At 41.6% G+C, this 13571-nt stretch overlaps 1 protein-coding gene across 5 annotated transcripts in view; it reads right to left on the bottom strand.

Annotated features, from left to right (window-relative positions):
- The window catches only part of eef2k (eukaryotic elongation factor 2 kinase), a 17894-nt gene extending 6023 nt beyond the window's left edge, over positions 1 to 11871 (bottom strand). Inside the window, exons 1-18 of one of the 5 annotated variants that reach the window (XM_057358621.1) lie at positions 11688 to 11871; positions 11452 to 11502; positions 11084 to 11364; positions 10644 to 10688; positions 9375 to 9475; positions 8994 to 9054; positions 7821 to 7858; positions 7427 to 7598; positions 7197 to 7346; positions 6988 to 7120; positions 6762 to 6889; positions 6433 to 6628; positions 6101 to 6141; positions 5940 to 6023; positions 5576 to 5632; positions 2305 to 2439; positions 2045 to 2233; positions 1473 to 1597 (exon numbers count right to left, since the gene is read on the bottom strand). In XM_057358621.1, coding sequence (XP_057214604.1) covers positions 1473 to 1597; positions 2045 to 2233; positions 2305 to 2439; positions 5576 to 5632; positions 5940 to 6023; positions 6101 to 6141; positions 6433 to 6628; positions 6762 to 6889; positions 6988 to 7120; positions 7197 to 7346; positions 7427 to 7598; positions 7821 to 7858; positions 8994 to 9054; positions 9375 to 9475; positions 10644 to 10688; positions 11084 to 11335 — 1907 coding nt within the window. In that variant the 5' untranslated portion in view covers positions 11336 to 11364; positions 11452 to 11502; positions 11688 to 11871. The remainder of the gene's footprint in view (positions 1 to 1472; positions 1598 to 2044; positions 2234 to 2304; positions 2440 to 5575; positions 5633 to 5939; positions 6024 to 6100; positions 6142 to 6432; positions 6629 to 6761; positions 6890 to 6987; positions 7121 to 7196; positions 7347 to 7426; positions 7599 to 7820; positions 7859 to 8993; positions 9055 to 9374; positions 9476 to 10643; positions 10689 to 11083; positions 11365 to 11451; positions 11503 to 11687) is intronic. The other 4 variants (XM_057358620.1, XM_057358623.1, XM_057358622.1 and 1 more) reach the window with 4 other exon arrangements.
- Positions 11872 to 13571: the final 1700 nt, after the last annotated feature.

Here is a 13571-nt window from a genome sequence, read left to right on the forward strand (position 1 = left end):
TGTGTGTGTGTGTGTGTGTGTGTGTGTGTGTGTGTGTGTGTGTGTGTGTGTGTGTGCGTGCGCGTCCGTGTGTGTGCGTCTGTGTGTTAGTACGTGTGCATATTGTGTGTGTGGAGTGTTTTGTATGTCTGTCTTCTTTGTTTTCACCTTTTTCTTGTTTTTGCAGGTACAACTTTAATTGGTTTGCTTATAGTCCATATGTCTTATGTACAGCTGCTTTGTAACAATGAAAATTGTAAAAAGCGCTATATAAATAAAGTTGAGTTGAGTTGAGTATTAAAGCAGGCACACTTACAAAATCAGCAGGGATCAAATAATTATTTCCCTCACTGTATATAATATTCTGCAGCATGGTATGTTTTGTTATTAATATATTGTATATTGTGTCCCTGATATGAATTCCCCCCGTCACTGATGTAATGCCTCTGATCACGCCCCCTGGTTGCTCTGGTCACATAATTCTCAGGAAGGAAGTAGCATACAATTTGAGGTAAATCATCTACAAGAAGCAAAGTATAACTCTTTTATTTGGTTTTTCTTTTACATCTCAGAATAGTTCACTGATGTCGTAAAGCATAACATTTCCTCTCTGTTATGCTTATTAATAGAGGAAACAAGTTCTTTTGTAATCCTGAGAAATATTAATAAACATGTTAAAAATCCTCCTCCATGGCTACCATGTGCTAGCCTGTTGTTCACTATGGCTGAGTTTAGCATAAAATGTCACTCCTGTTATTGTCCACCCTGTTTCTCATCTGTCCACCCCGTTCACTGTGTAGTTTTTATACAAGTTAAATAAAATCAATATACATTATACGTTTTTGTGGTTACTTGAATGAATAGGCAAAATGAGGTCACTTAAAAATGGGACTAAACTGCATTAATATACTCAACCAAATTACGATGTGGCATAAACATAACATGGCTTTTTTAGATAATGCTTGTTTAGTTATACTTTATTGATTATATTATTATTAATAATACAGTTGCAGGGTAAAGTCATTAACTATGAATTCTAAACACTTAAAAAAGAGATGACAATGTCCTGTAACAGGGGGACATTTGGCCGGTGTTACATGTGAAAAATCAGGTAAAAAATCATAACACCGTATTAAGATCCTGAGTTGGGCCAGTATATTTTTCTTATAGTTTAATAAGCCTTCCTTCTACTGAAATGATTATAAAATGCTACATTTTCTATGGAAAGTTATTACTTTGAAATGGAGGCGAACAGTAGGAATGACCCACACACAACTGTAGAAGTCATCTTTGTGTGTGTTGTGTTGTGTTGTGTTGTGTTGTGTTGTGTTGTGTGTTGTCATGACAGACTGACTCAGTTCAAGATGCCAACAATCTGCCTACGGACTGAAAAATGTTCCTTTGCCAGACAATCTATTTTTTAACCCCTATTAAAAACTTTTCAACCACATTTCGAAAATAGACTGAAACACTAGCACATGTGACTTTCTCACCTATCAGAAGGAAGATTTAGACCCGTGTCGAATGTTCGTGCCACTAGAATCATGCTGGGTCTGTCTCCGGCCTCAGCGGCCTGCAGCAGAAAACGGAAACCTTTCTTCTTGTTGTCCTCAGACGCCTGTCACAAAAACACATGAGATTGTGATTGATTCCCATCCATTCAGGTCATCGGTTCTGATTTTACACATAAACATCTGAAACAAGCTGAACGCATGAGATGCCGCTGCTGAATCTCTACAGACTGTAAATAATAAACATCTACACCGTTCATGAGCTGATCATCACTACAGACCATCACACGTTCTACAGAATATGACATGGAAGGACTGTAAACTAAGCACAGATCTGCTCTTTAAGAGGCTTACACACTACTGGACAAAGGTTTCCCATCACTTGATGACCCTACAATATATTTTGATCTGAATGTTGCAGAGAAATATAGTTGTGCAAACATATTCCTTTCTCTTGATTGATGTGAATAAAGAATGAGTGAGTGACCCATTGGTAACATGTAGATGTGATCAGGTGTGTTGTGTTTGTGCGCGTGTATGATGCAAGGACTGACCTGTAACTCAATCTCAGGTAGAATATGATGCGGAAGCTGAAGATAACACTGGCCGAGAGCGACTATAGCCTCCAGCTCTCCACACATAGCGGCCGTCTCCAGATGATAGAGAGCTGATGTCTGATCCCAGTCTTCATCTTTCTCACAGAAGCGCTCGCCCTCATGATACCGCACCATAGCCAGATGAACCTGATCCACAGACACAGCCTCAACATCGATCTATTCAGCGTTCAGCACCAACACACGCCTCACAGGCTTACCTTGCCCAGGATGGATTTACCGATTTTTCTCTCAACAACCATCGAGTTGAGTCTCTCCACCTCCATCGCCACACATGACGCTCGGTGTATGTGTGAGCGTGACGAGTGATAAAACGTCCATTTCTCTTCTGTCAGCTGAAACATACGATATCCACAATACACAAGACAAGAAACAAGCAGATCATTTCTCAGCTCTCCTGCACCTCTCTCCATTCACTCTTCACCTGGACTGTGTGTATCGTGGACACTAAAAGTGTAAGAAACAAGTTAAAGGGACAGTTCACCCACAAATGAAAATTATGTCATCATTTACTCGCCCTCGTGTCATTTCATACCTGTACAAATGACTTTGACTCAACTCAACTCAACTTTATTTATATAGCGCTTTTACAATTTTCATTGTTACAAAGCAGCTGTACATGAGACACATTGACTACAAGCAAAACAATCAAAGTTGTACCTGCAAAAACAAGAAAAGGTTGAAAACACAGAAGACAGACACACCCACACACAAAACACTCCACACACACAACACGCACACGTACTAACACACATAGACATAGAGACACACACACACACACACACACACACACGGATGCGCACGCACACACACACAACACACACACACGTACGTACACAGACAAGTACGCACACAAACACACACACACACACACACACACGCTCAGTGAGAGCACACATTTAGGATAAAGGAGAGAGAAGCACAGGTCAAATATAACAGATAATAAATTCCTATATGCAATATTAATTAAGTAAAACTTTAAAATTCTAAAGCAGCCCCCCCGGTCAGGCAGATAGTGCAAAAACAGTATGCAAACGGTGGCGAGGAACCCAAAACTCTAATCGAGAAAAAAAACCTCAGGAGAACCCAGGCCCAACCAGGGGATTCCAGTTCCCCTCTGGCAAAAGCTGCTGCCTCTGCACAAGCTCCAGAGAACTTGCACAACAAGGCTAAATAAAATAAATAAACTTAATAATAAAATAAATTATATTTTAAGATTATCATTAATAATCTAATAGCATTTGAAATTTTGTGGTGAAGACATGTCAAGAGACCGCGTCCTTCTTTATCCAGCTCTATCATCTCAGCTCTTGTCAGGTCCCCACTTCCCATTCTCCACTCTACCATCAGGTCAGGCCATGAACTGCATCCTGCTCGCTGTGGTAATCTTGGAACAATGAGACAAGACTGGCTGAGAGTAGAGTACTGTTCTGTACTCTTTGATGCAACAAGTACATCAGTTGTGTTTTTGGTTCCGGTTGATCTAACTAATGCAGCCTAAACCCTCTGAAGATTTATATTATGGAAGAGTAGTGTATGCAAGATTAAAAAGATGCGTCTTTAGTCTAGATTTAAACTGACAGAGTGTGTCTGCCTCCCGGACAGTGCAGGGAAGACTATTCCAAAGTTTAGGCGCTAGATAGGAAAAGGATCTACCACCTGCACTTGATTTTGAAATTCTAGGTATTACCAACTGACAGGACGCCTGAGAGCGTAATGCACATGAAGGACTGTAATACAAAAGGAGTTCATTCAAGTACTGAGGAGCTAAACCATGTAAGGCTTTATAGGTAATAAGCAAGATTTTAAAGTTAACGCGATGCTTTATAGGTAACCAGTGCAAGGTTGACAGAACCGGGCTAATATGTTCATACTTTTTTGTACGTGTAAGAATTCGAGCTGCCGCGTTTTGGACCAATTGGAGTTTTTGTAATAAGCCTGCAGGGCAACCACCTAACAGTGCATTACAGTAATCTAGTCTTGATGTCATGAATGCATCAATTAACTTCTCTGCATCTGACATTGACAGCATATGACGTAGTTTAGATATATTCTTAAAATGGAAAAACGCAATTTTACAGGTGTTGGCGACGTGGCTCTCAAATGACAGATTACTATCGAATAGAACGCCAAGATTCTTTGCTGACGACGAGGGTTTTATGGAACATCCGTCAATAGTTAAACAGTATTCTTGGTTGTTACTTATAGCAGTTTTCGGTCCAATAAGTAACACTTCCATTTTGTCCGAGTTCAGTAATAAAAAGTTGTTACTCATCCAGTTTTTTATATCGACTATGCATTCCATTATTCGATGGAACTGCTGTGTTTCATGAGGCTTCGAGGAAATATAAAGTTGAGTATCATCAGCATAACAGTGAAAGCTAACTCCGTGTCGCTTTATTATATCTCCTAGAGGTAGCATGTATAATGCGAAGAGCAGAGGCCCTAAGACTGAGCCCTATGGTACACCGTACTGGACTTGCGATTTGCGTGACACCTCATTGTTTATTGCTACAAATTGAAAACGGTCGGATAAATAAGATTTAAACCATTTCAAAGCTATTCCCTTAATGCCGACATAATTTTCGAGTCTAAATTATGTCTTTGCTCCGATGAACACAGAGAAAGATATTTGGAAGAATGTTAGTCATTTTAAATTCTGTGACATCATCGACTGCCGTAGTAGGACGAATGAAATGGTAGTCAAAGGTGCTCGAGAACTGTTTGTGTTCCTAAATTCTTCACAATATCTCACTTTGTGTTCAACACAACAAAACAACTATACAGTATTTGTTTTCCTACTATGGTAGTGGATGATGTCACAGAACCGAAAATTGCTAACATTCTTACAAATATCTTTCTCTGTGTTTAACAGAACAAATACATTTCTACAGGTTTGAGGGCGAGTAAATGATGATTTTTCCCTTTAACATTGTGTAGATTTTGTGAAGTCATAAATAACTGCAGACGTGTGACAGAGGACCCAAATGTGATAAATGTGTCAAATATTTAGATGGAATCCATCATACGCACGCAGTGTTCTGTGATGAATGTGTGTGATCATCGGCGCTGTGCTGTTATACTGTCACCTGTCCGTTACTGTCCCGTGTCAAATACAGTGTAAACACGAGCTGAATCTGTTCCAGGTTTCTCATGTGATGGAGAGAGAGAGAGAGAGAGAAAGGCCTGACACATGTCTCACGTGCTGGAGTAAATCACACAAATAAATCAAAGTCACATGCAAGAGATGACATGCAGGGTTTGAGATGAAGGAAGATCAGCTGATCATTGATTTCTGTCATGTACAGGAAATGACATGTTTGACTGATGTTCACAGAACAGAGAGAGGACATGAGGATGAGTTTGACAGGTTCAGATGAAGAGATCTATTCTACTACAGTAGTTAATGAATGATCTGGGATCAGTAATGAGAGGGGGGATCTTGAGAAATGTGGGGTTTTTTGTAGTTACCCGACGAACACTGTCTTCATCCGATTCAGAGAAATGTCTGCTGTTCGGAGGACGACCCTAAATGATGACGCATCACAAACACATCATAAATCCTCAACTCATGACCTTACAGTTTAGAATGAGTGTCAGCCGTCACATGTGCTGGCGATTCTCCTCAATGAAACGCTACACTGCTGTGGTATGATGCTTACAGCGATGACACAAACACTTCTCCACTTCCTGCTGATGAATGCTTTCTGCTCAGTGGATTCAAAACGGCTGTGTGTGTGTACTGTATATAACTAGCATCCTTGAAGCTTGCGGAGTGGTTTTGAGTCATTCAGGTAGTTTTCCTCAGCACTGTTTGTGTTGTGATGTGGTGTACCTGCGGTGGCAGTTGATGTTCAGCGGCGTCTCCTTCACTGCGTCTCTCACTGGGACAACCGCTGTCTCCTCCGTTCTCTGACTCCTACACACACAAGAACACAACATCACTACTGAAGACACAACCTGTGTTTCTATATCCGCTGGGACAGAAACACTCACCTGATGATCCGCATTCATGTGTTCGTTCATAAATGACCAGCCTGGAAATAAACACAAATCTGAGTGACGGTTCACCCAAAAAAACAAGACAAGACTTCTCTCACTCAAGATGACAATCTTTTCTGTCCATGTATGATGTCACTTCCTCTGAGACTGCGGCGACAGACGCTTATATCTGCTCTTCATGATGATTGACAGGACGAGTGTGTAGGCTTGTCACGACCCTACATTTAGAACTTGACTTCTATGCAGTTGTTCAGTTCAGTTGTGATTTCTTCCGTGGGTGATGTGTGTGTGTGTTCTTTTGGCTGTGTAGTGTGGTCGACTCTTACCCATGGATGAGCGGCCTATAGAGACACCAACACTCAAAGGAGAACATGGAACTGAGTCTGAGTCGCTGTTCTCATCCACTGATGAGGTCTCCGACAGACGGGACAGGAGAAGTGGCATGTGACCGAGTGACACGGTCCGAACCCTGGGAGAACCGCAGTGTTCCTCACATCCCCGGAGAACCGTCTGAGCCGACTGCTGCTCACAAAACACAACGACAAAGAAATCTCTCTCGCACTCGTCCAACATTTCCACACATTGAACGCTGTATGCTTCGGCAACAGAAACAGGCAAACCCATCTTTCTGGAAGTCTGTGACTCACTCACTCACCAGCAGTTTGTTGGTGCTGTCGAGCTGAGCGCTTTCAGCTGAAGACAGATCAAAGCGAGCGAGACTCATACTCCTGCAGATCTTATTACACAGATGAGAGTGAAAGAAAAGAGCCATGCCACGCACACCTGAAACACATCATCATCATCATCATCATCATCATCATCAACATCATCAACATCATCATCTCTACAGCTCAGATCCGTGTCAGAAAGATGATAAATACCCAAGTTGCCGTCTCCAAAGTCAGTTCCCTTCTCAGAGTGGATCTGAGGGTCCGTGTAGAGATCTCCAACACCCTGAATATCCACCACGATCAGCTGATGTCCAGAGCGCTCGAATGTGAAATGACTAAACGCCTGAGGCAGGAGAAGAAAGCGTCAAGCAGAGCGGATGAGCTGTGGAGGTGGTGACACTTCACGTGACGGACCGTACCTGCGGCGTCAGACGGATGTTATCATCCCTCACAAAGCCTGAGTTGGAGTTATATTTCGTGTACTTTCCCTCGATGTAATGCTCCAGGTGATACAGAGGCTTTCCAGGGCGACTGGTCATTTCCACAACACACATCTGCATGATGTCCACCTGAGAATGATGGGATACGTTTGAGAATGACACAGGCACCTGCGTGTTTGTTAACCTCACATTGGTTTATGAAGACGCACCTGTTTTGGAGGTCTGTGGCGATTGAACTCCTCACCCCATAATTTGGCTTCCATCTGTAACTTAACGTCCTCAAAATAAACCTCTCTACCCACCGTCTCCATGTAACTCTTAGCCACATAGTTTGAGGCAGATTTCCAGTTACTGCGGTGAGAAAAGTTGGACAACTTCTTCCTGTGAATAAAAACACACAACAAGCTGCAGATCAACCAGAATCAACACAGTTTTCTACAGACCATCTGTCTGTTCAAGATAATGAACTGCTCAAATGCACAAAGATGCAGGACAAAATTAAATATCAAATCAAGTCTTAATGCGCACAAGAAAAATCACATTAACAAAATCATCCCCAGTGTGTGTGTGTGTGTGTGTGTGTGTGTGTGTGTGTGTGCTTACGCTCTGTAGCATTCTCTCATGGCTCCTTTCCCAAAAGACTGAAACAGAAAAAAATCACATTCAAGCATTCTTATTTTATTAATATCACACAGAAACATCCACTCCTGTAACTCAAGCACAACACAAGAGAGTGAGTGTATGTGCATATGAGTGTGTGTGTGAGTGTGTGTGTGCATGTGCGTGTGTGTGTGTGTGTGTGTGAGTGTGTGTGTGCATGTGCGTGTGTGTGTGCATATGAGTGTGTGTGTGTGTGAGTTAGGGCTGTCACGATTATGAAATTTGATTGACGATTAATTGTCTAATAAATCATTGCGATTATGGCGATTAATTGTCTGTTTTTGAGCTTTGACATTTAATTCTCATTCATTTTTGATTCAGCGATTGAAACGACCATATTGTTCTGAATACAAGACTATGTTTTTTTCTTGAAAATACATCAGAAAAAATTGGGTCATCATATATTTAAGGTTTAGGCTTTTACCTGTCAATAATACAACCACCAAATACTTGTAAATGAAGTAAATTGATCAGGTGTGAATTGAAGCCACCATTAAAATTTGATTTCAAATTTTTTCTCACTTGCAAGACTACAGTAAAATTTTACTTGTGTGTTAATGAAATTTTGGTAGACTGGTTTTCACACTGAGATTTGCTTAAATAATATTAAATTGTACTGCAGGTAATTTGTATATGTTTTAGTTTTTTTTTTAAGTGATTGTGTTGTGGTGGTACATTTTACAAGTATTACCATGCTTTAGTAACAATATATACACTAAAATATGCAATATGCAGATGCACTACAGCTCCCCCTAGTGTCTTCTATAGAGATGTGCGATAATTGCGATGATCCGAAATCATCGCGATGAGGTCAAACAATCGCGATGAGACGATTATTTAATAATCGTGACAGCCCTAGTGTGAGTGTGTGTGTGCATGTGCGTGTGTGTGTGCATATGAGTGTGTGTGTGAGTGTGTGTGTGCATGTGCGTGTGTGTGTGCATATGAGTGTGTGTGTGTGTGTGTGTGTGTGTGTGTGTGCATGTGCGTGTGTGTGTGCATATGAGTGTGTGTGTGTGTGAGTGTGTGTGTGCGTGTGCATGTGCGTGTGCATATGAGTGTGTGTGTGTGAGTGTGTGTGTGCATGTGCGTGTGTGTGTGTGCGCGTGTAAATACCTGAGTGGAAATCTTAATGAATATTTCGTCCTTTGCCCATTCAGCAGTAACAGCGTTATATCTGAAGAGTGAGAAGTAAATCAAGTCACATGTGTTTGTTTAATCTCTGACAGCAGGTTATTGTAGATGTGGAACGGAATAAGAGATTGTTAGAATCGTGGCCTCTCACACACAGAATCACATCACGAATGTTTGTTTACATAAGTAAACGTGTGCTGGTTCATTTTGAACACAGTGTACTTCAGCTCATGACTCGCTCAAGTGTGAAGTTACAACGGGTTAAAATTAGATTCAGATAGAGCACACATCTCTGATAGAACACATACAGTGTGTGTTTCTTATTGAATGTGCTCATGGCCACTGTGTGTGTGTGTGTTTGACCTGTAGCGACTACAGCGCTCCGTCTCCATCTCCTCCAGATGAAACTCAGCCCAGGGATCAGGCATGGCTTTGGCTTTCTCTATGGCATGTTTCCATGTGGCCTATGCAGAAGAACACAGATTGCACATGTCATCATCATATATCTGCATGAAATAATCATGATGATGATCCACAACCTGTTTTCATACTGTATACTGTACACACACAGCTGTGATCATGGGGAAGAAAGAAAGCAGGAGGGAAATGGTTAAGCTGTAAAAAGAAATGTGAAGCAGAAATGAAAGAGAATAAATGAAGATCAGAGAGAGCGAGAGAGAGAGAGAGAGAGAGGATGTTTTGTGATGACTTCAGTTTCACGTCCATTCTGAATAACATCTGCACCACTGACATGAAGGATCTCACTGTGATTTACTGTGAAGTAAAGCAGTCCTGTCCTTTTACAGGATTGACACAACATCCCAAAATATCCAGAACACACATAATCCATCCATCATGAGGCTTGCGTCTCGTAAAGAGAAATCACATTTGTGTCCAGGGCCTAACCTCACGTACACGTCTGCACACTTGTGTATTTATTAGAAAAACAAAAATGTGTTGTCCTGTATTTACATTACAATCATATGTCAGATGTTACATTCAAGACTGAACCTTTACTGATTTATACTTAGTGTGTATAGCAGTTTCATAGTGTAAACTAACTCTACATTCACAGCATCAACCAACACTGAAGAACTGAAACCAATCATCATGATGAAGTAAGTACAGGATGGGTGTGAAAGAGCAAACAGAAGTAAAACACAGGTGTGTGTATGTGTGTTCATGTTTGTATATCCCGGTGGGGACCTAAACCTGAATACACACCAACACATGGGGACTCTGTGGGGACCAAAATTGAGGTCCTCATTGGCAAAAAAGCTAAAAAAATTGTACAGAATGATAATTTTTGAAAATCTAAAAATGCAAAAAGTGTTCTATGATCTTTAGATTTAGGGAAAGGGTTATGGATAGGGGATAGAATATACAGTTTGTACAGTATAAAAACATTACGCCTATGGACTGTCCCCACGGAGATAATAAACCAGACACACATGTGTGTGCGCGTGTGTGTTCATGTTTGTAAATCCCGGTGGGGACCTAAACCTGAATGCACACAACACATGGGGACTCGTGTCACCGTGTGTATGTGTGTGTGTGCGTGCGGTCCAGGCTGGAGGTCAAAGGGACACAAGAGAAGCTGAATGAAGATGAAGAAAGTTGTAGTGAACATACCCGACCTCTCTCAGTTAAAGAGCCAAACACCTCTTCATTTGTGTTCTGAATAGAAGGAATAGACAAACCCACTTTGTTTCAGCACATGCACATGAGACAGTGTGAGACGACATAAATGACACCACAAGAGCTCAAACTGTGAAAGAGTCTCAAGCCTGTGTAGAAATGAGACGAGAGAGTGAGCCCTAACCCTAACCTTACCAAGACCTGCACATGACATGCAGAAACAAGTATCATACACATGACTTACTCCTTCATTCCCTTCATTCATAAATCTTGTGCACCAGTTAGTAAATCAAAGAAATGTCATCTTGTTCTTTTTTTTAGGTAAAATATATTAATGTTAGTTGAATAAAGAAGTCAATGAAGATATAGTGTAGTACACACTAGACAGTGTTCTACACGTGAAACAGAAATAGGAGACTAGTTGAAACACTCACTCTGTATGTGAAGGAGTTTTGGGGCACAGAGTCGGACAGCTGCTGTTGCTGGTGGTTTTGGCGCTCACAGGTGTCTTTGGTTGGGTGTATGGGGTCATCGGTGATGGGACAGATAAACAGCTCATCTTCATCGTCTTCCTCATCATCATCAAAACACACTCGACTCTTCACACATCTGTTATTACTGGAGCCTTCAGAGACCCCCACCACCTCCTCCATACTGAACATCAGCTCCTCCTCACACATCATCATACTCCTCCTGCAGCCAACAACACGCTATACTACACAACACACACAGAGGTCAGGGGTCACAGGCTCGTCAGTACTCAATGGAATGAATAGACCACAGTTAATGGCGGACTGATTACCATTTGAATGAGCTCAGTTTTACTGCAAATATACGCGTTGTACGATGTTTACTGTAGTCAAGAGAAGACACGAGCTGCTGTATTTACAAACATGACTCAAACACCGAGGCACGGCGCGTGTAAAGCGTTGGTTTAAATAAACTTTCTGTCATATTCAGGCTTCACTGACTTTGCTAAGAGTTTAAGAACAACACAAGACTGCAAAAAAACACCAAGCCCGCGTGTACAAAACTCACATTCAGATGAATGCGGACTGCGTCCTGAAGACATGACACGAGCAAGCGTGATCACGTATATCGTAACGGCTTCACACCCTAAACAGGAAGAAAAATAAACATTGAGGCAAGCATCCGAAGTGAAGTGTCTCAAACCCTCAGCACTGACAGCAATGCGAGATGTGTCCGACCGACGCACACAGCAAACGTTCAGATCTCACAACATTGACACAAGGCGTGTTCAACCTCATGCGGCGCTGCGCAGGCCGATCAGCGTATGACAACGACCTATCGCGAGAGGAAGTAGAAAGCTCAGCTCTCGCGATACGTCGATGTCATATGCTGACCGTTCTGCGCAGCGGCCTCTGCTTTGGCCCTCCAGTGGACTTTTCTCAAAATACACAAACCTTACATTCGTTCAGAGAATTGGCGGGTACTTCGCTGTGAATTGTGCAAGAACAAACGTCTTTATCAACGCCGCTCGAATGTATGTGTACGAAGAACAAATACATCAAATTATTATTCACAGGCAGCCATGTGCTGTCGTGGATAATCCTACAAGGAAACGCTTTGCGAATTCTACTAAAGCGAAGGGTGAGCTTATGAATATTCATTAGCTTTTCAAAGATGTTCTTTAATATTTATGAGCCAAGCCTTCGAACGTACGCGCGCCACAGTCTGGCTTTCAGCCAATCAGGAGCTAATAACTGATCTAATAAACATGACGCGTTAGTTGATTCAGTTTCATAACCTTCTTCATAGTAGGCCAGCCCTCCACACGGGTGAGGACCTGCTGCACGTAGCCACCGTGAGCGAGAACAAATCTGCCCGCCCCAAACCCCAAAGATATTTTTACATTCTTGCTTTTCAAGTCAGCATTCCTTACGTCCCACTTACGTGCTTAGGGCTTGAATATCATGAACATTTGTTGCATGTCCACTGCAATTTAATGACAATTGCGTTCTTTATCAAACCGATATGTTTCATGAACCCCATTCACTCACGTTTCCTGTCCGCCTGCTTCTGTTTTTAGTAACGTGAATCGATCATTCTGTGGATTTATTTACTCGATCGGTTACATAAGGGTTGTATGAATCAGTACGTTTTAAAAACATCTGTGTTTGATTCATTTAACCCGGTTGAGCATTAGAATTCCCTACACATCAAAGTTATATAATAACAGTTCATATACTGTATAAACCCTACGCTCTTTAATGTGTACATTCCACGAGCGGAACACTTTCACGGTAGCGTGGCCGAGTGGTCTAGTCCATTAAAGGTAGGGAAGAAGGGGGTAAAGGAGGAAGAGAGAAAAAGAGAAGGGGAAGACATAAAGCGGGAAAGAAAGGGTGAAATATCAAGTTAACAGGTAGCTCTTCCCTAATGTTCGAGTGTTGATGCATTTGCTAGGTTTTGAAATAAAAAGCGCACATTTAAAGGTCCAGTGTTTCTGGACCTTTAAATGGAGGCTCTATTGACAGAAATTCTATATAATAAACATAACTATGTCTTCAGAGTGTATAAAGAGTTTATAAAAATGAAGCGTTATATTTTTATTACCTTAGAATGAGCTATCTCTATCTACATACACCGCGGGTCCCCCTGCATGTAATTCGCCATGTTCTGTCAGCCGTAGTGTTTCGAACGGGAGGGATGGAGTGAGCGGTTGGTTGCAATTCGCACCCTTGCCGCTAGATTTCACTGACTGGACCTTTAAATGACATTGTTTTCTATTGCAGGCACTCGCCAGGACTGGGGTTCGAATCCAGCCAAAGACAACGTTTCGTTGAAACGAAATTCTTGAATGCATTATTTTCAGAATACACATGTATTTCGTTGGTTGTGTTTTTAAAAAATAAAAGATGCCTGTGCTCTGTGGTATTATTATTATTATTGTTGGTTTGC

Source organism: Triplophysa rosa, linkage group LG18, assembly GCF_024868665.1.
Source record: "Triplophysa rosa linkage group LG18, Trosa_1v2, whole genome shotgun sequence".
Lineage (NCBI taxonomy): Eukaryota > Metazoa > Chordata > Actinopteri > Cypriniformes > Nemacheilidae > Triplophysa > Triplophysa rosa.